The sequence below is a fragment of the Fusarium oxysporum genome, chromosome 3 (assembly GCF_000149955.1).
Source record: "Fusarium oxysporum f. sp. lycopersici 4287 chromosome 3, whole genome shotgun sequence".
Classification (NCBI taxonomy): Eukaryota; Fungi; Ascomycota; class Sordariomycetes; order Hypocreales; family Nectriaceae; genus Fusarium; species Fusarium oxysporum.
In genome coordinates this window covers 4841633-4860864 of record NC_030988.1, presented here as the reverse complement: position 1 = coordinate 4860864, position 19232 = coordinate 4841633, and the positions used below count along the sequence as shown (strand labels likewise).

Below are 19232 nucleotides of genomic sequence, written 5' to 3'. Positions count from 1 at the left end.
CTAGGTTTCAATGACTGTTGTTAAGTCAATGGTTCATCCACTCCAAAAGTAGAATAAAATTGGTCTTATATGGTGGTTACCACATATGTGCGGTATGAAAGATGAAGCATGCTCGGGAAGCATAGTTCATACAAAAAAAGGCGTATCTTGACGTCGCCATCGTCCGGCACACCTGTCCCACAGTCAGTGCTGTGCCGTATTGTTTGTAAAAGGTCTGGACGTGATGACTCGCTCTTCAATCAACGAAAGCTATGGGTATTAGCATTCGGCCAGATAAGGTCCTGGTTGTCGCTGAGCATGCATATATGACAAGACCTCTCCGCCGCCTGTGACTGCATAAATTTACTTGAGGCTCTTCCAATAAAACGCGTGCATGTGTCTTTGCTTTTCCAGCCATGAATACGATCACATACAAATTATGTGGCTGCGCACAATATTGCCAAAATGCCAATGATCAGAACGGCACCAACCCGTACATTCCATACTTACCTTCGTCAAGCAATACCTCAGCCGGTCTAGCATCATCCAGGGACGTTGGAGGTTCCTGCGACCCAGGTTCAGGGGATCAGCATTCGTGGGTCCTAAGGGCCAACAGTTGTCTGATAGAATGGACCTGTCCTCATTGCAAAAGCCCAGAACGAGGCTTGTTTTTCGAATGCTATCATTGTAAACGCGTAAGATGTAGACGATGTGTGTAAACCGGAGGTTACACGGCTGGCGACCTTATATGCGTAAACTTTTACGCTGCACATTGATTTTCTTCTCTTTCTCTTTCCTTTCTCGTAGTGCTTATACTCCAGTAAGCATGCTCCGAAATCCAACAGGAGACGTCACACCTCGCTTTAATAATCCGCCAAAAGCCCCTGCATTCTTAGATGACATACCGTCAGTATCTCTGCATCAATTTGCTTTTATATCTAGCATCGAAGAAATTTATTCTTTACCACAAATGTTACCCTCCATCTTAATTCTACTAGACTTGGAATTCGATGAACTCATGATTCCGAACATAGTTTGAATATATCGACGTCGACATCTTTGATCATAGCCGCGTTCAAGAAAACTGGATTTATTTATTTATCTATAATCACCATATCCACAATAAAATCTCTCAAATTATTAGACTGGTAATGCGAAACTCCTTATACCCTCTCATTTTGTGCTATGCTGCAAAACAGTACACGCGGCACATCCAAGATGAAGATCTCCTCAACTAGCGCGATGAAATATCATCTTTCGGAAACATACTAACGTTGACTGTTCTAATTTAATCCTGGTGAATATCCCCGATTGTCAAGTTCAGCTGATCTGTGGCTTCTAAGAGCCTGTAAAAGAAATCCCGGTGATATACGGCGTCCTCCCGCTGCTGTCTGGCTTCCTGCGCGAGACGTTCGTTTTCGTATTCCAGTGTGGCGATAGTTTCTTGCAACTGCACCCGGGTGATTGCGTCGTAGGCTGCACTCGTCTCCATCATGGAGAGCTGGTGGCTCAGTAGAGCTACGCGCTCAGTTACTTCGCCAGACTCCATTGCATCTACATTGAATGTTGGTACGCAGAATGGTGGTGGGCTTCCTGAGCGCAGTTGACTGCCTGCCAAGTTGCTCTTGGTGAATGACACGGCATAGAAACTTCTTCCCACTTCTATACAAAGCTTTTGGTATGCTTCGGTTTCGTGGTTCTCGAGATCCTTGGAAAATAAATGGGCTACTTCCGTCGTATACATCCAAGTGTAAGCATGACTCTGCTTTGTCGTCAAACTAACCTCGGCGGGTTCTACCTTGACACCAGTTCTGCTTTCTACTATTGTCAGGCAAGCAAGTTCTGCTCTTGATGGTTATGCACTAACCAATGTGTGCTGCAAGCCTATCCCTACATCTTCGTAAGAGCAGCCCATCCTCGCTTGCTTCTTGACTCATATCGCCGGCTGCTTTATGTAGATCGAGTCGCTGCATCTTGAGACTGGTGGACCGACCACACTTTGCGTATACACAAGGCGTGCCTATGGATTTCTTCTATATGGTATCTTCTGATTCGGCAAAATGGCTGTGGCACAAGTCGTCTTCTTATTTAATTCATAAGATGCCATGGGAGATGAGTGTAATTGTATTGTAGGATTCCACACACAGAAGTACGAATATAGCGGTCGTTGTTATGTTACAATACACTATACATTCTCTGAGGTCCTTTAGAGTCTAATAATGAACCATGACCGTCAAATTTGGACGTCACTTTTTGGCCGCGACTAGCAGCGCAGCTAGATCTGATCAGGCGACAAGCTTGAAAGTTCACGATTCACTATATCTGTAATCAGACTCCTGGTCGCTTGTTCTCAACTTCTGGCCTCATACGATCCACCAACCCTGGTATTTCGTCTTTGCGATACCAATAGCCTGCTTATGACCCTATTCTGTGTGTCCTGCACGCCCTGCATCCAAAGAACAGTAGCCTTCAGAATGTCTAGCTCCCTGCTCATTTCCTCCATTTTCTCCTCCATACTAACATTTGGACCAAATGAGTCGCATGTCGGTGCGTCGTTCAATGCTGGCTCATATTCGCTAGAAGTGGATTCGGGCTCTTGGGCTTCCGAAAGTGGACAAATTGTTTGACGGGGAGTACCGAGCGACCCATGGCTCGACGGACTGCAATAGTCAGGCAGATCATGGCAATAATCCAGATTCGATTCCTTGCTCTTTGAGCTATGACCTCCGAAGTTAAGGGGTTCTTGAAGCATTCTGATCACCAGCTGTTCCACGATGGAAAGGGCGAGACGATGCAGTCAACTTCCCAAGCGAACCAGCCATATTTATAGCCATAACCGGAGCTGCATGGACGCCGTCCAGAGCTGAGTCTCTTAGTGTTTGACGGATCAATGTGATCGCTCTCAGGAGTTCCATTGCTGGCTTCTCTACATGGAAACAGGTTCAAGATAAGAGGTGCCAGGCGGGCCACTGCTTTACTCGACAGCATATTCAATTGATCTCATCCCCACCCAACCATCTATCCAATGGGGTCTGGGACGCTTCAGAAGTACAAGATAGACCCTCATGCCTCTTAGCGGCGAGATCAGAATAGATTACTGCTACGTAGTTGATTTGTTTATCGTTCCTCAACCCTGCGGCCACTCGCGGTCACCCTCTTGGTCTGTCGGTATTTCAAAGCCATACCCTCAAGGCTTCCGATACAAATGGGCGTTTCTATACTGCATACGTTGGCATATCCTCCACTTCTTCGCACCGCCATGAAGCGAATCGCGCTCCCGTTGTGGTGCTCGAAAGGTGTCATCACGACATTGACACATACTGATCTAGGTAACGGAGCATCTAAGATAAGAAGATTGTCAGTATCACGTAAGGCAGGTGATGAATGAAATCAAGACATTCTTACTTTCTGGGGGCACTTTTTGCAGAGCACATCCACCTTATGCCTGGTCTTGTGACCTCCAAGCCAGGTAATGTAGATCATCAGGGTTTCTGCGTTATCTCCCTCGCAACCGTCGATATGGAAAGGTTCATGTTCCCAACTACCTCGTGGAGGTTCCCACGCCAACTTTGCTGTGCGGCCTGAGGGGACAGTTCGATGGCGTTCATTCCTCCTGCCACATCCAATGCCACGCGTAGCGACCGATGGACTTGGTTGCTTCTTCACAGACCTTCGGACTCTCTTCCGTCGCTTGGCGAGGCTTTCGAAATATTCTTTCACCAACATGTCGTCTTCAATTCTATCTCCGAATTTCAATGGTCAGCTAGGCAGAGCGTAGGGGCACGAAACAGGCAACTGACTCGAGATTCGTCTGGGGCTCCCACGTCCACTCTTTGCTGCTCTCATGGCCTTGCCATTTCACTTGGAAATACATGCAGCCCTGGTATCTATCAGTGTCGTGCCAGCCTAGAATGGTACAGGCGATGATGGCCTAAGCGAAATTATTCGTATAACCTAGGTCGTCCCCGAAATACGAGGAGCAGAAGGTGAATAACCAAAGGTTTATGTGGCGCGCTAAACGCGATGAACAAGGTAGAAAGCAAACAATCAAAATCTAATATAGCCCTTACGTCTTCATCAACGAAGTGATCCTGAATAGAATCTACTAAGTATCTAAATCAGATCAGTATGAATATAGCAGTCCAGGTTGCATGATTTTAGAGAAGCTGTTGACAGACGTTTCACTTACATGCTGTCATTTTCATGGTTATCATCTGTTTTAGCCATAATGGTCGTTTTTCCAGTTTAAAAACACTTGAATACTGTGCTATAGAATACTTTCATCTGGATGAGAGTTGAGTAATCGGTAGGACAACACGGTATCGCAGAAAATACGATCATGAACAATAGAAAAGGTGATCGTTGAGTCGAACAGAAAGAAAGAAGGAGACTATCCCGATTCTCTTAGTAAACAAATCCAAGACTGAAAGCAAAAATGGCCGTAGGATAGTAGTACACCTGGATAGGAAAGATCCCTGAATTGCCATGAGCTGATTTTTGACGTACACAAGAACCCCCCAAACGGGCCCACAACTCGACGAGAAGATCCACTGATAGGCAATGGAAGGAGAAGACTCCAAAGTCATTTTTGACCGGTCTGAATTTTCTCTGTATTATTGTTCAGCCCTAGACTACAGCTTCTATTGAAAATGGTGCGCGGATTATATAAACGACGGGGCCCATGCTGGTTCGTGTCTTGAGCCTGCCTTGTCATCTGCTTGCTTCGAAAAGCCACTCCTGTGGTTGTACGATAGCAGTCTAGTTCGTGTGCGCCATTAACCCAACTCTCGCCATGAACTTTAAAATCCTCGCGTGGAGCTTTATACTTCTCCAAAGCGCTATGGCGCTGCCAATTTCCATCCATGAGCGAGAATTGTTAGCAAGTCGAACAGATACAAAAGGCAAAGACCAGTGCGCGGAAGAGTTGAAATTCTCAGAAGGTACTTCGGATGCATTCAAAGCTATTGCTTGTCTTCTGCATTATTCCTTCCCTTGAATACAGGGGTTGAAGTCGCCAAATTAAGTGTCGATGCTGGAGAGAAGAAAAAGAAAAGAAAAGAAAAGCTGGGAGTGAGGAATCTTTTTCGTACCAAATGGCGAATTTTGAGACACAAGTAACTGATATGTACTTCGTATATTCCGAATTTGATCTAAAATAGAATGCTATTGCTTTATCCTTGCCTTGTGTAAGATGTATATTCCTACAGCTCCGAGGGTCTTGGGCTTCCAGGATTCAAGGTGGAAGCACCCTAAGTCGGCCACTGGTTGCGGATTCTTACACTGAAATTGGCCGTTTGTGGTCAAATACGGGATCTTTGTTCCGTATCTTGGATATTGGGTGATCAGTAGAAAATGGCCAAATTTGATCCAAAATCTTAGATCAAATAAGGCCAGGAAGATGATATAATGATTTACAATAAATACCCTTTTGCTGTAGAACTGCCGAATTCGCCACAGGTCCTTAACAGCAACAAAAGAAAAACGAGCGTTCCCTCATTTTATTTTCAAGAAGCTTTTTTAATTAAGTCCCGAGGCTGTCAATCGCCATGAAAACTCGATCACGGAAAGGTTTCGCTACCAAGAGCGACATTACTGACGCTGGAGGCCATTCATCCACGCAAAAGAAAGGGCCCAGCATTCAATGGGATTGTGCTGACATAGATCACATGGAATTTGACGAATCAGCAAGTACATATCACGTTTTTCTCAAATGGCCAAATGGCGATGTATCGGAACACCCGAGAGAGGAGATTTACGAAAACTGTCCTCAACAGGTAGGTCAGAACCAATTCAGCAGCCTGCGGTTACAATCTCATAGTTTCATCAGATGCTTAGATTCTACATAAGACACATCAAATTCGTTTGAAGGAATGGGAACTTTGAGTAATTCTGTAGTTGACACAAGCAAGTCATCTACTTTGTGGGTCAGATGCACGGAGGATAGATACAACCGTCCTTCATCATTTGACAGTACAATACAATATAAAACAATTTATTACGCCCGGCGGCTTGTGTTGACCGATAGAATACTATTCACTAATGCTTACATACAATGCCTACTGTAGACTCGTCAAGTCATCCATACCCTAATCAGTCTCTGCCTAACATCCCATTCTCTCACTAGCGTTGTGTCTCCATACCATCCACAATTCGCTATCTACTATAGTGTCCTTAACTCTCTTGGAGTGCATTTTGACTCTCGATTGGGCAAGCTTGGATGATAAGGTGGTGGGCAAGCCTCGTGGCAAGATGCTTCGTGGTAAGATGGCAGGCGTACTTGGGTCAGGCCAGCTGCAGCCGTCGTTACCATTGTTGGTCCGGCAAAGCTGAGCGTTGGAAGCCGATTTGCATTCTCAAGACGACAGGAGCACCATGGGCCTTTGTGTACGTCATGTTTGCGTAAATCATGTGACTTATCCCACCATAGACATGCAGTAACCCCCATCACATTCCACTTCGACGTATCCTCAAGTAAAGGCACTTCCTGAACTTTCTCTAAGAAACCTATGACCTTTTCACAGCGGCAGCGCCCGGTATGAACCTGAGTATCCTTGAGAAATTTAAGGATATCTTCAGGTGCAAGGACTCTCCTGTCTTCAAAGGCCACCGGGTTGCCCTGGTTATCCAATACCTTGTGTCTCCTCCAGAGCCACGCATGCCCCAGGAGTGAGATTAGCAGTCTTCGCCGAGCATAGTGTAGTCTCTGCTGTTCTTCCGGGACTTTTCGACTTGGCGAGTAAAAGAGATTGACCATAAATGAAGATACTTTCTGCATACCTATTTTAAGGGACCCTTCATCTATCACTTTAAGAGAGAAAGAGCCATCCTTATTTAAGAAGACTGTAGAGGCAACAAGCCATGGAACAGGCTTAAGGTTTTCTAACGACTCAAGTTCTCTTATGACAGCGTCTCTCATTTCTTGAGGGCCACAGTAGATAGGCGCGCAAAACACCTTTTTGGGGAGCGGTATCATCTCTAAAATGTAGCTACGACGAGGAGGTTAAAAAAGTATAAAGAAATATCAGTAAGCTTAAGTTCAGTAGATAACTTGCCATCTGGTCATCTGGCTCTTTATATTGAGTTTTAGGCCTGGCCAACAGCGTGCATGTCATCTGAAATATGACGACTAAAGAAACATACTGTCGCGGCCTCAACTTCCCGCATGACGGCACAATACCGCAATACATGACCTGTCTATCCTTCCCTATTCTGATTTTCAAACTTGAAATATACTACACCCACTTGCTCATTAATGCAATATGTATGCAAATTCGTTGATAGATGAATATGTCTTTCGATTAGAACTAGTCAAATCTTCTAGGAGACAGACGGTCAGAAGAAATTGGTCTCAAGAGGGGCTATTGATGGCCGAGCACAAAGGCACTCCCATGCTGTTGGGGCCGAAAGACGCCAGGGGCCGTACCTGTCGTACTAGTCATGCATGTACTAAAAATATCAATTTGCCAACCGAACTGGCATGCGATACCTTGCATTCAAGGACGTTGCGCGTGGGATTTCGCTGCAGCAAACTACCTTGAAGAGTCGTTTAGAAAAGAAGCTAGAAGAAAAAATGAGGACCGGACTTTCGACTTGAATTTCTCTACACGTCATTTCTTAACTGCTGTTGCTGCCCAGGCGGCAAACATGTTATCATCCAACGTTGGTGCTCTAGAGTGACGTGCTTTTTTAGGCTTTTCTTTCATCTGCTACGGCTAAATCTATAATTGCCTTACGTGATTGTGCATCGCAAAGGTTATTCATTGAACCTTTTGCACACGGTATCTTCTTTGCTTTTGAAAATGGCATCGTCGTCCTCATGTCTTTACCCTCTCCTTTCCCGAGGTTCGCAGCAGCTACGCCCAGCGTCCGAAATTTCAAAGGCAAACTTTTTGGTTGGGCCGATGTGGCGAAATATAGAGCAGTTGGCCTGGCATGATTTCCTCATTACCTACGGAGATTATCTGTATGATCGCAAAGGTATGCTCGCTTGGTGGTCAGGCTTCGCTCTCACAGTCGTGCCGCATGCTCTACGGCATTTGCAAACCTATACTGTACAGAAATGACGTCATGAACCACGGATCCTCATCCGTGTTTTATGCTATCGTCCACTGCCGAGACCAGCATGATGCGTTGAGCATCCTCGCGGCTGCCAAAGAGGGAGGGGCCGATTTCACAAAATGCCAGGACACAAGGAAATCCCATCCTCTGTCCTTTTATCGCGTCGACGCAACTCTCTTCTCGCCACTTCATCTGGCCGCACGCAGAGGATTGGATGATATCGTTAGCTATCTCATCGACCAGGGTCTCGATGTCGATGACAAAGAGGGCCTGCATCTCACCCGAAAGACACCACTAATGGAAGCGATCCTCAACCATCAAGAAACGACAGCTGTGCTGATAGTCCGGCGAGGCGCTTCGAGAGGCCTATCTCCTCCAAACTTGGAGGCATTCCAGGCAAGCATACGAGAAGGTCTGACATGCTTGGTAAGGATCATCGTGGAGCGGAACGGAGTGGATGTCAATGCCGACCTAGGATACGGATGCACTCCTTTGGTGCTGGCTGTCTGTCATAGAAAAGGACCGATGATACCGACTTTACTGGAACAGGGCGCCCGTGCGCTACCTGCGATGCGACGATTTTGCAGTGACAATGCATTTTTATCTATTCTTTGGTTGCTAGACTCGGGCTCTTCACTTTTGCGGGGATCCCTGAAAATCGACGAGACGTCGGAGCTTATCTTTTCGATTGCCACGGAACGGGTGTCACCATCCCAGAAGAATCAGCAGATTCTTTCTTTGGAGAGGCTTCTGAAATTACTCTGCCATGATAGACAAAGTCTTGGAAATGTCATGGTATCTTCCGCCAGTGATTTTGAAGATTTCCTGGATGCCCTCTTGCAGACGGTATTATCCGTTGATCACACAGACACTCATCTTGCCAGTCTGTTCCAGAGCTGGGGTGCGCGAATCCATACAGGAGTTTTCCTTCAATTATGCAGGATCTTGGGTTCTTCGCTCTTCACCGAAGATATCCGGCGTTGCCTCCGTCAAAATCCTGGACTGCTTCACTGTTTCGATTTCGTGCATCATTATTCTTTGCATTGTTCAGGCCCAGCAAGAGGCTGGGCAGTCAGCTACTTTCTCAGTCGAGTGCCTAGCTACGCGATACGGCTGGTGCAAGAACTGAAACAGCATGGTCTTCCGTTAACTCGGAGAGGCGTCGAGATGTTGGACCTATCCAGTTTGGAAAACGGAAACGCACCAGGATAGGGCAGCCCAGTCTGGATTTGTGGCTTAGCGCGAAGGCAACAAACATGGCCTCTGGCGCCGAAGGAACAAATACCCGTGGACTAAGCTCAAATTTGAGAGTTAAATATTAATCGGAATACGAGATACTGACTTCTCCCCTTTTCATTCCCTTGCAACTTCTATAGGGCTCAAAAGTGTCATACCAAGTGATATCGACTCGGTTCCAACATTAGGAGTCTCTAAAGGCTGACGAGCTCACCAAGCACTCGGAAGGATGACAAAGGCAAAATAGGCCCCAAGCCCAAAGTCCTACACTGTGCTGTGCTTTTCAGAAAAAGTAGCATTATTTCAAAATTCTTCTTTTCTGATGCCACAAAGCCGTCATGCTTTCTATCTACGACGACATAAGGATAGGTACAGCACTTTCCGCCAACTTCCAAAAGGATGCTAGATGCCGTCGACCTCTGAATCCGTCTGGGCAGCAGTGATCGGAATGGTCTGGTATGGTCTGGTATGGGGGGTCAAACCAAACCATACCAGATGCTTACATAATAACCGGTATGGTATTACCGGTAAGACCAATAATACCATTAAGGATGCCAAGACTTTTAAGTACGACGTCGAAAAACTATAGAAGGGCGAGAGAAAGTGTATTATACTACTAGCTAGTGACCCAATCGTCATCGTTCTCACTGTCCTCACTATCGTTGTTCTCCTCAACCCGGGGCTTTCCATACCAAGCCCGGAGACACTCACAGGCCTCTATAATATCCGCCTTCAGCCTACCACGGCGATCAACTATGGTAAGCTTTGCACTGCTGAAAAGGCGTTCACACTCATCTGACATGGGTGAGACCGCAAACAGATCCAGAGCGAAGCGAGCAAGATCTCTTTGGGAGTCATAACGGGATAGCCAGTATGCGATAGCCTCATCGCAACCTGCCTCGTCGTCATGAAGCCGGTCGGTGGAAATGTATTGTTCATACAAATCGGCTGCAGAGACCGGAGCGTCTATTCGAATGCGTTTGTGTTCCCTCTGGCGGTCAAATGCGGGGTCAGGATATCTCTCCTTTCTGACTAGTGGCGGCAGCATCTCAACGGCGTATCGTCCCTTATACTCTGTCTCCCAGAGCTGCTTCACCGCAGATTGTGCGTTATCAAACCACTCTTGTTTTTCTTTTCCTGCTTGGAGTACCCATTCTTGCCTGAACCATGCCCATTTTCGATATGGGTCCAGTATCTGAGCTGCATAGTACGCTGGTGGAAGGTCAGTATCTTCAGGGAATCGATTCTGCCAGTTCAGCTGCTGGTTGCTGTAATACTCCTCGCACTTTGACCACGCAGCATCTGCGCAACCCTGAAGATACTTCCATGTGAAATTATTGTCGTCTTCGGTATCGATTGTATCGTAGTGATCTTTTGTTTCATTTATTTCTCGAAGAAGGCAGTCCAGAGTTGAAAACCAGTCGGCGAGGGATGTTTTTTTCCCCTCAGAGAGCAAAGTTGCGGCGTAGAAGTCCTTCAGAGCAAGCTCACTCTTTTCAAGCTCGAACCAGTGCTGTCCATCAAGTTTGAAGTTCGCAATCCCATGAGAGCCTTTCCCAGGTACATGGCGAGCTGAAAAGATCTCCAAACGTTCACGAACATTCAACGCCCGCGTAATTGAATGAAACCACGAATTCCAGTGTGTCGAGTTGTTCTGGATAAGTTCGAGCCTATCGAATTCGGCGAGATCTCCGCCGACAATTATTGCAGTAAACTCCTCACGACGTTGCGGGGTAAGCCTAATGTATCGCACGAGGTTGTGAAGCCGACCCAAGCACCCAAATCGTTTCCAGAGCTCTTCCACCTTCGCATAGTCTCCGCGTTGATAGTGTTTTTCGAGCTTTGCTAGATACCTTTCGCAGTCCCGGCCCATAAGGAATGCCTGGCAGCAGAGATTAATAATATGGCCCAAGCAATGAAGCCGGCGATGGCGGCGTTGCTTGGGCGTCATCCATGGGCAGAGCTCCTTGAGTATGAACTCAACAGCGGTATCATTCGACGAGGCGTTATCCAGCATGAAGTATCCGATCTGATCTCCGCCAACATCATATTCTCTTAACAATTCAAGAATCGCTGACCCAATATTCTCGCCAGTGTGTTCGCCGTACACGCGTCGTATACCCAAAACGGTAGTTTGTCGCTTGCCGGCAGTGTCGATCCACATAGCGATAACCCCAAGAACAGCGTAAGGGTTTGGAGAAGTCCAAAGATCAAAGGAAATGGAGATTCTACTCCTCGCCTGCCGGAGGTCCTCCCTGAGCCGTTGCTTTTTCGACCTAAAGGCATCCATAACCCAACTTCGGATAGTTTTCGTTGCTTTTGGGAGATGACTGAGAAGCGCCGGGTTTAAAAAGAATAATAGCTCGCGGAAATACTGGTTTTCAAATTGGAAGAAAGCGATGTGGCAATACACGATCCAACGAACCAGGAGTTCTTTGAACTTTTCAATTGTCTTTCCAGAAGAAGGTATTAGTCGCAGCCGCGCTCCTCTGCTGCTCCAGTACAGACTTCCGTGTCCGACTACGTTTCTTGATACCACTCTGAGGGTCGATCTGATGCTTCTGTTCAAGATGGTTTCTCACTCCAGACGTGCCATTGATAATAAATAGCTCTTGCTTGTGCTTTCCGGCTGCACACTCGTGGCAGTAATACATCTGTCTCGGATGTAGCAAGACCATACTTCCATACATGTGATGAGCCCAGACGGGCTGCTTTCTTTGTGGTCTTTTCGCGATTCAAGTACGTGATATTGTCTTGTACAAATTCGTCTGGAGGCTCGGGATACTGAAGGGCAGCAGGTGATGGCGTCGAGACAGGTAGTGTGGGAGCAGGCGAACGTGTAGGAGTCTTGAAGGATAATGGCGTTGAGCTCGTAGCCAGAGAGGACGGCGAGGTTGGAACTGGAGATTCCATATGTGATACCTCAATACCGTAAATAGGTCAACTACGTGTTGTAGGATTGTAATTTTAAGCCGAGAAAATTCTTGACCTTGAGGCGCTAGCCAGTTTGGTCCATAACCCAGCCGCCTAGCGCCACCAACTCAGCCTATTTTTAGCCCATTTTAGCCTTACTGGTATGACTTGGTATACCGGTAATACCATGGTATTGAGATTTCTTCAAACCATACCAAGTCTTGGCGGTATTTACCATACCAATACCAACTCATACCAGACCATTCCGATCACTGCTGGGCAGCCCTGTCTTCATCTACAGCACGCTCTTCGTTAGGAGTACTAGGGATGACATGTGGGCATGATAAATGTAGGCCATGCGATTCCTTTGGTGTCATTGGCGTATTGGGTGAGGTGTTTATGGTGAGTGAGAAGCTCCCAATGTATACTGGGGCCTGGCTGTGTCTGAAGTGGCGATATTTGGATTCTTCTGCGGGCGAACAAGGCGCTTGAGTATGCGAATATCTCTGCCCAACTTCTCCATCTTCACTTCCAACTACAGCAATTGCGCAGACTCAATCGAACTTTGAGAGGCTTTGCAACCTTGGGTTGAGCGTAGATCTTGACCAGCATTTTGAGTACTTTGAAGACAACAACTTTCAAGATAACAACTGGCATCTGGATCCATTGCCGTCGGGTTGGCATGAAAAGATATATTGACTTGACCAGGGCATGGATACTCCATGCGTGGAGTCCACGAGATGTCGGATGGCTGGCTGGAACTCATAGCCGTGCGATCGTTTGAAGGGTTGACTGCGAAGAAATGCAGAAGAATACAGTAGTGACAGTAGGCATAGAAGAGAACAGAGCGTGAGATGCGTGAGATGTATGAGAAGCAGCTTATCATTCTTAGAAAAGGTCGCCCATTCGTTACTTTTTTAAAGCGGCTAACCCCTGCAGCTTCATTATACCCCTGACTCGAACTATCGGTATTGACAGGATTGATTGTGCATAGCAACACTTGGGCCACTAGGTCCTTTATCTACTTGCCTTTTTTTTTCTCACATTGGTCCCCTGCTCAAGTACGGCATGTGACTTGTGTGGTGCGCTCCTACATTTGAAATTCACGCAACTACTTTCAATCACCATATCCACCTACTGCTTCAAACTTACATGTACTTAGGACGGCACGACATAACGTCCCTGAGACTCATGAGGCCCACAGAAATCAAACCCGACTGAAGCTCGGAATCTTTGAGCCTGGCCCTGATCTCGAGACTGACTTGGCGTAAAGTGAGGATTCGGCTCTGCAAGAGGCTGCACTTCGACGATATGGGTGAGCGAGATTTGATTGCATACGAGGTCTCAGTTCAACATCATCACATCATCCACGAGATATCCGAAGTTTCACAATAGACTTTTTTGGATGAGAAGAGACATTGGAGTCAGGTCTAGTGCTGTGCTGACCATAAAGTTTGACGCCCACCATGATGCCAAAAAACAGTTTTAAAGACCTGACAATCTTCTTACCAGGATTCCTTGCCAAAAGAGGTTTCTTTTACCGGTTACTGGCGCACATCTACACAGCCTCATGAGCCGCCGGCCTTGAGTTACTATCATACAAACTTGACGGTAGTCCGGACAGTGCCTCACACTCGCATCCTTGATTGGTGTAGTTGGACATCCATTGAGATACAATCCATATCACTGGCACCTTGTGGTTGTTAATTGAATTCTCCTTATACTTCCATGCGTGGTTCTGCACGATATGTTGTGTAAGAAGGACTTGCCGGCAGAAACCATCAGTCGTAAGTCCTAGGCTTGTCCCCGTCCCTGAACGGGATTGGTAGTAGTCACTGCTCGATCATCATTCCGGCCCCACATAACCCATCCCCTTCGCCATCTCCAGCACTGGTTAAGAGAAACCTGTAATTACCACCTGTTAAGTGCATGCTATCCCCCATACCTGTATCCTTGTCTCCTGAACCCCTGAAGACCATGGCGAAGGGAATAAATATCTATCACTGCCCAGAATTTACAAAATTTCGATCAATCTGTTCTCTTTCCTGTCAACGACATCTCACAATGCCTCATATCCAAAATAATTGTGGTGCAGAATCACTATGCGCCGATCATCTATCAAATCCTTTTCTACTACCGCCCTTTGAATATTTGGAACCACAGCTCGACCTGCAAGCTGAGTATCCTTCATTGATTAGCCCTCTCTGTGCAGATAATCCAAGCGAATTCACTACGCCATCATGCATCGATCCTTCTTGGATTCATGATCTCTCTCAGACAGTAGTGTTGGATCGATCGGCTAGCTATCACGTACTCTTTGCTACCGATCAAGGGCAGATACTTAGTCTCAACCCAAGCTCTCCAGAAATATCTGCTTTCACTTCATTTGATCCGGAAGAGACTGTCTTCTCCGATTTCGGTTGTTCAAGAATCGATAGGTATGAGCTACAATGGCACGGCCAAGAACCTCATGAAGTTGAATACTGACCGACCAACCTTAGACCTGACAAATCGGTAGCCCCGAATGACTCAACTTCTGTCCCTGGAGTACCAGTCGTCAGACCCAAAAGTCATGGAGAAAGCTCTCTTAACTCCGAAGATTCGTTTTTTTAGTGCCGCGCCCGATGGATCTAAGAGGAGGCCGGACATGGAACGTCAAAAGACCAGACTTCCCAAAAAGGCCAAGTTCAGCCACCCGAATTCCGGGCTGGACAACTCCAAGCTTCCCGATTCAGAGCCTGTTCGAAGTGAGGGTATGAACAACCGCACAAACATCGCACGTGCCGACAAGTTGTCCCCTTCACCAGGCCAGATGAACAGAACAGTCAACGTGAGAGATACTTTATGCGTCGCCCTTGGATCAGGCAGCTAATGAGTACAATTTGGAATAGGATGATAAAGCCGATGAGCTCCGCCAGGCGCTACCGAAGCTCGATAAGAAAGGGGATGCCACCTATGCAATACGTGAATTATCCAAAGACAGGCCGGTAGACTCAAAAGCTATCCCCATACCCAATCGGACGAAAAGTAAAATCCCAGACAATGGGGTCTCTAAATAAGGTCCCCACAAGGGTTCGCAAATGGTTTTGTATTATACTTGGAATCTCCTTTAGTTGATTTGGGTTTTTGGACGCAATTAAAGCCGGCATTGTTTTGAGATACTTTGAAGCAGCAACATCACAACAAGGTGTTATTCAATTTATGTACCTCGTACCACTGGTATCCACTTCCGTCAGATGACCACCTACAAAGGACGAGAAAATATGATGTCTCTGCTGTCACTTATATCTCATTAATTTAGTAATAAATATAAGTGGTAAGGAAAAAAATATATAGAAAGTTAAAGGCATGTGTATTGCTGTATCCTTTGGCTAATTGTGTCATGAAATCACTGCCTGCTTCTGGAGACTCTGTTACATCTTCGAAAGGTCCAAGGTTTATATTAAAGGTTTAAAGGAATCCATTGAACGAACCATTCTCCGTAGCGAGACCATCCAGTTCCACAGCACTGTAAATCCTGTTCGCAAATTTGCTCTCATCTCCTCTTGGCATTTCCTTGTGGTGGTGTCTCGTATCTAGCAACACTTTCATTACGCAACTCTCTTCAATGTGGCCTTGAGCTGCAGCCCTATATTCGTGTTTGCAGGAAAGTATAGCATGCTTAAAAGTCATAAACACTTATAACCTCTTACTCCTTACTTTAAGAATAACTTTAAATTGCAGGGATCTTTTATTCTTTTACCAAAGATCAGATTCTTTATAAATAGGTTTGTATAAGTATGTACTTAAAATCCTCCAACATAAACTTAATTCATCAGACTAATGCTTGCACTTAGGCGTTTTTCAAAATCTAACTCTCATCTTCGACTTAGTGAGCCATCTATAGTAAGCAGAGAGGTATCCCTTCAAGCGACAAATGGAAGTAGTGCGTAGGAATAGGCCAGGAGTTTTGCAGAACGTAACAGTAAAAGAATCTGTATCATAGAATATGTGAGTTTAGTCTAAAGATTGTACACCTCGAAACATAGATTACCTTGAAGCATAACTCCTCTTTAACCTTACTTCATTCCACATCCTTCACATATTATATCCTCTCGATTCTCTATAATGTCCTTGTAGTTTTTATAAATACGTTCATAGTTCTTTGCATACTTATAGCAGGATTGTGAGTAATCATACTCAAACAAGAGACTGTTCTCTCTACAGATTTGAAATGGTCTGTTGCCCATATAGTCCTGCAGTGTAATGGTACAGATTCTGGAGACAGATTCGGCTGACTTAAGATTTCTACCCAGGCCAGCTACGGTTTGCGTTTGCCTTACGGTCGTTTCTCCCCACACAAGGAACGCTGACTGCCTCCCTATGGCGGAAACCTCACTCAACAGCTCAGGCCATCTTGTGTATATTGAATTTGCGGCTGAACCAGTCATAACACAATGAGCATTCAAAGTGATTCTGTGATCTTTAAAAGCATAATCGGGTTGCATCGCTTTTCCGTGAGTATGCATAGCGTGGGGTTGTAGGCACTCTTTGAACAACGCTGGGTATGTGTTACCCTCACAAATAAGAGTCAAGTGACCTCTCTGCTTGGGATCGACGCTGTCTTGGGAAATATGGTTCAAGACACTTCCGATCAGAACAGGTGGATTTCCGGCTTTGCAAACTTTCTCCAACCATCCGTAGCTTTTGAAGAATAATCCCCATATCGAGAGTATCTTTTCATGGCAAGGTGATCTTACAGGACTAAGTTTTGGCGTGAACAGTTTAGGGAATAGCCAGCTCCTTACCGTCCTCCCCTTCATTGCGACACGTATTTTTTGGTGGCTCGCCATGACTAAAGTGGGAAGCCGATGACGACCGATATACTCTGGAACAAGCATGTGGCCTATATATATGCACTACCTGCATGGTTCCGACAGGCCAGTTTTAGACCAAGCTTCGGCCATAACTCACCGATCGAATATTACTATATCAACTGATAGTCTATTAACTGCTCTAGAATTCGGTATAATCCAATAACACTCGCACTCGCTAATTCGATGATTGAGTCGTGCACTTGGCACCTAATCTGTTGATGCTATAGTTATCCAGGTATTCCTGGATCTTTCCCGCTATGACCTTTATTGGTTTCTTCCGATAAGATAACCGAGCTTACTCGCTACGGCCTACTCCACCTTTTCGAACCAATTATATCAGTATGAGATGCTGCTAGCAGCAACACGGTGTTTAGCTCAGACTCATCTCAGCGCTGTTGTCCAATCAACGATCAGATATATCAATCAGTTGAATCAATTCAAATCGTATACTGAAACTATCATGTCAGCTGACTCAATGCTAAGCACTAAGTCTACAGTAGAATCTCAGCATGGAATACAAACGTACATTAGATCCTTAAACCCATGTTATTCATCTTAGCATGAGTCCTTGCCGTTTTTGCTAGTATATTTGCGTTGCAAATTGTTGACCTCGGCCTCCAGGGTAAGTCGCCTCAACCAATCAAACGACTGATTGTTGTGGCGCTGGGTCGACTTGCGTTCGTTTCCTCCCTACATTCGCCAAGACATAATGATATTGTCCAAATTATAGGGATTAAAGCTTTGATGGATTGTACTGAAAAAGACAAAGCTAACGCGCTGGATCGGCAGTCGTGCTCGCTACTTCGACCAGGCACCAAGCCACGCCAGAGGGTTCTGCTTATCCAGGAGTGCGCTTGTGATGGTTTAGCGCAGTTTCCGACGGAAGTTTTAGGGCAGTCGAAAGCCATGCGCTGCAGAGCGCCCCTGTCGGCAATCGACAGCCTCTCCGACCCAAAGGGGAAGAAGTAGCGAACGACAGGGCCATACCGATGGTGCCAGAGTTGTTGTGGAGCCCCGCATTCCTGTGTGATGACGTCGAAAAACTGGCCCCAAAGAGGGAATCCAGGAACTGTAGGAATATGGCGAAGCTCTGACACGTAGCGTGGAAAGATCCAGCTCAGCCAGACCACGAGATGCACGAATAATGCAAAGGTCCACGAGGCGATGAGGATGGGTAATAATTGGCACTGTAACTGATGGGATGTGAGGAGCGCGTACGCTGTGCTTGAAGCGAGGAAACAAGGCAAAGGCGACTGCAGCAACAGTTCGGTCATAGCGGACGGAAACAGATGCGGCTGACCTGAAGCGGTAAGTAGGTGGGTAAGTAGGTATAGGGCTAAGAGGATATCAGGGATGGTAACTTGTGATATCGTTATGTTTGATCCTGCTACCTTCGGGGAGACCTCGTTTTTCGTTGTAGCAGATGATGCAGAGGTGAGGTGAAGTAGATTACTGGAAACTACAAACAATATGCGAGTGATACTGCAATGCGTAGTATAGTATTCCACAGTGACAGCTAGCTGAATAATCTGATAGTTCGCATAGCCAAGATATGTGAACTCTGCCTTGCCAGCCCGTATTGGCCGGTTCTCATTGTTCAGCCAAGAGTCAGAATACTGGGCAGCGGCATCAGCACTAGCAGCAACATTATCTATAATGGATTCTGCGACACAGTTGGTAAGCTAGTAAATATCGCTAAGGTGGCCACTAATAACCACTAATACGGCCGTTTTCCCCCAGCTTTCATCTCAATTAGTACTGTCTTGCCCCTTAGACCTGCTAAATAAGCCTGCGTCACCCAATATTCTATGAGTCCCATGCAGCTTATCCAAACGCGATTGTTCCGAGACAATAGTACAGTAATAGTCCTCTGAGACACCATATCTGAACACCTGGTACCGACGGACTGAAAAGCGTTCGGTCACAATCCTGCAGTATTCCTCATTGCCCCCCCCCCCCGGGGCCTATCCAGACGCTGGGACTTCACCTGCCAGGCAGGACTCTGTCAAGTGTCGGCGCGATTGTCCTTAGTGCCGCCACTTCCATTGCAATACGGTTATGGAGAGCTACCTTGGTTCACTGATGAAGCATGTACCTCCTAGCCTAGATCACGCCGTGACCTATATGGCTTTTCTTCTTTTGCCTATTCTCCTTCTTTTACTAGGTACAATATACACTCGACTTCAATCC

General features: G+C 46.2%; 6 protein-coding genes across 6 annotated transcripts; 2 read left to right on the top strand and 4 right to left on the bottom strand.

The window, feature by feature from the left end:
* Positions 1–1052: 1052 nt before the first annotated feature.
* FOXG_14829 (uncharacterized protein) lies at positions 1053–2765 on the bottom strand. Its single transcript, XM_018394885.1, has 2 exons — positions 1847–2765; positions 1053–1797 (listed from the first exon to the last, which is right to left on the bottom strand). Exons 1-2 carry the CDS (start codon positions 1950–1952, stop codon positions 1268–1270), a joined length of 636 nt encoding a protein of 211 aa, XP_018254791.1. The 5' UTR covers positions 1953–2765; the 3' UTR covers positions 1053–1267.
* A 248-nt stretch (positions 2766–3013) lies between these two features.
* On the bottom strand, positions 3014–4206 carry FOXG_14828 (uncharacterized protein; the record flags this gene model as incomplete). The annotated part of the gene is made up of 5 exons (XM_018394884.1): positions 3014–3320; positions 3385–3718; positions 3780–3859; positions 4050–4092; positions 4169–4206. 5 exons carry the CDS (start codon positions 4204–4206, stop codon positions 3282–3284), a joined length of 534 nt encoding a protein of 177 aa, XP_018254790.1. The 3' UTR covers positions 3014–3281.
* A 1768-nt stretch (positions 4207–5974) lies between these two features.
* On the bottom strand, positions 5975–7004 carry FOXG_21781 (uncharacterized protein). Its single transcript, XM_018402139.1, has one exon. The coding sequence runs from the start codon at positions 6950–6952 to the stop codon at positions 6140–6142; it is 813 nt and encodes a 270-aa protein (XP_018254789.1). The 5' UTR covers positions 6953–7004; the 3' UTR covers positions 5975–6139.
* Positions 7005–8046: 1042 nt separating this feature from the next.
* Positions 8047–9249, top strand: FOXG_21780 (uncharacterized protein; the record flags this gene model as incomplete). Its single annotated transcript, XM_018402138.1, has 1 exon — positions 8047–9249. The coding sequence occupies one exon, from the start codon at positions 8047–8049 to the stop codon at positions 9247–9249; it is 1203 nt and encodes a 400-aa protein (XP_018254788.1).
* A 2468-nt stretch (positions 9250–11717) lies between these two features.
* Positions 11718–12186, bottom strand: FOXG_21779 (uncharacterized protein; the record flags this gene model as incomplete). The annotated part of the gene is made up of 2 exons (XM_018402137.1): positions 11718–11927; positions 11962–12186. The coding sequence occupies 2 exons, from the start codon at positions 12184–12186 to the stop codon at positions 11718–11720; spliced, it is 435 nt and encodes a 144-aa protein (XP_018254787.1).
* A 2359-nt stretch (positions 12187–14545) lies between these two features.
* FOXG_21778 (uncharacterized protein) lies at positions 14546–15461 on the top strand. The gene is made up of 3 exons (XM_018402136.1): positions 14546–14624; positions 14688–15016; positions 15078–15461. The coding sequence occupies exons 2-3, from the start codon at positions 14711–14713 to the stop codon at positions 15243–15245; spliced, it is 474 nt and encodes a 157-aa protein (XP_018254786.1). The 5' UTR covers positions 14546–14624; positions 14688–14710; the 3' UTR covers positions 15246–15461.
* The last annotated feature ends 3771 nt before the right edge of the window (positions 15462–19232 follow it).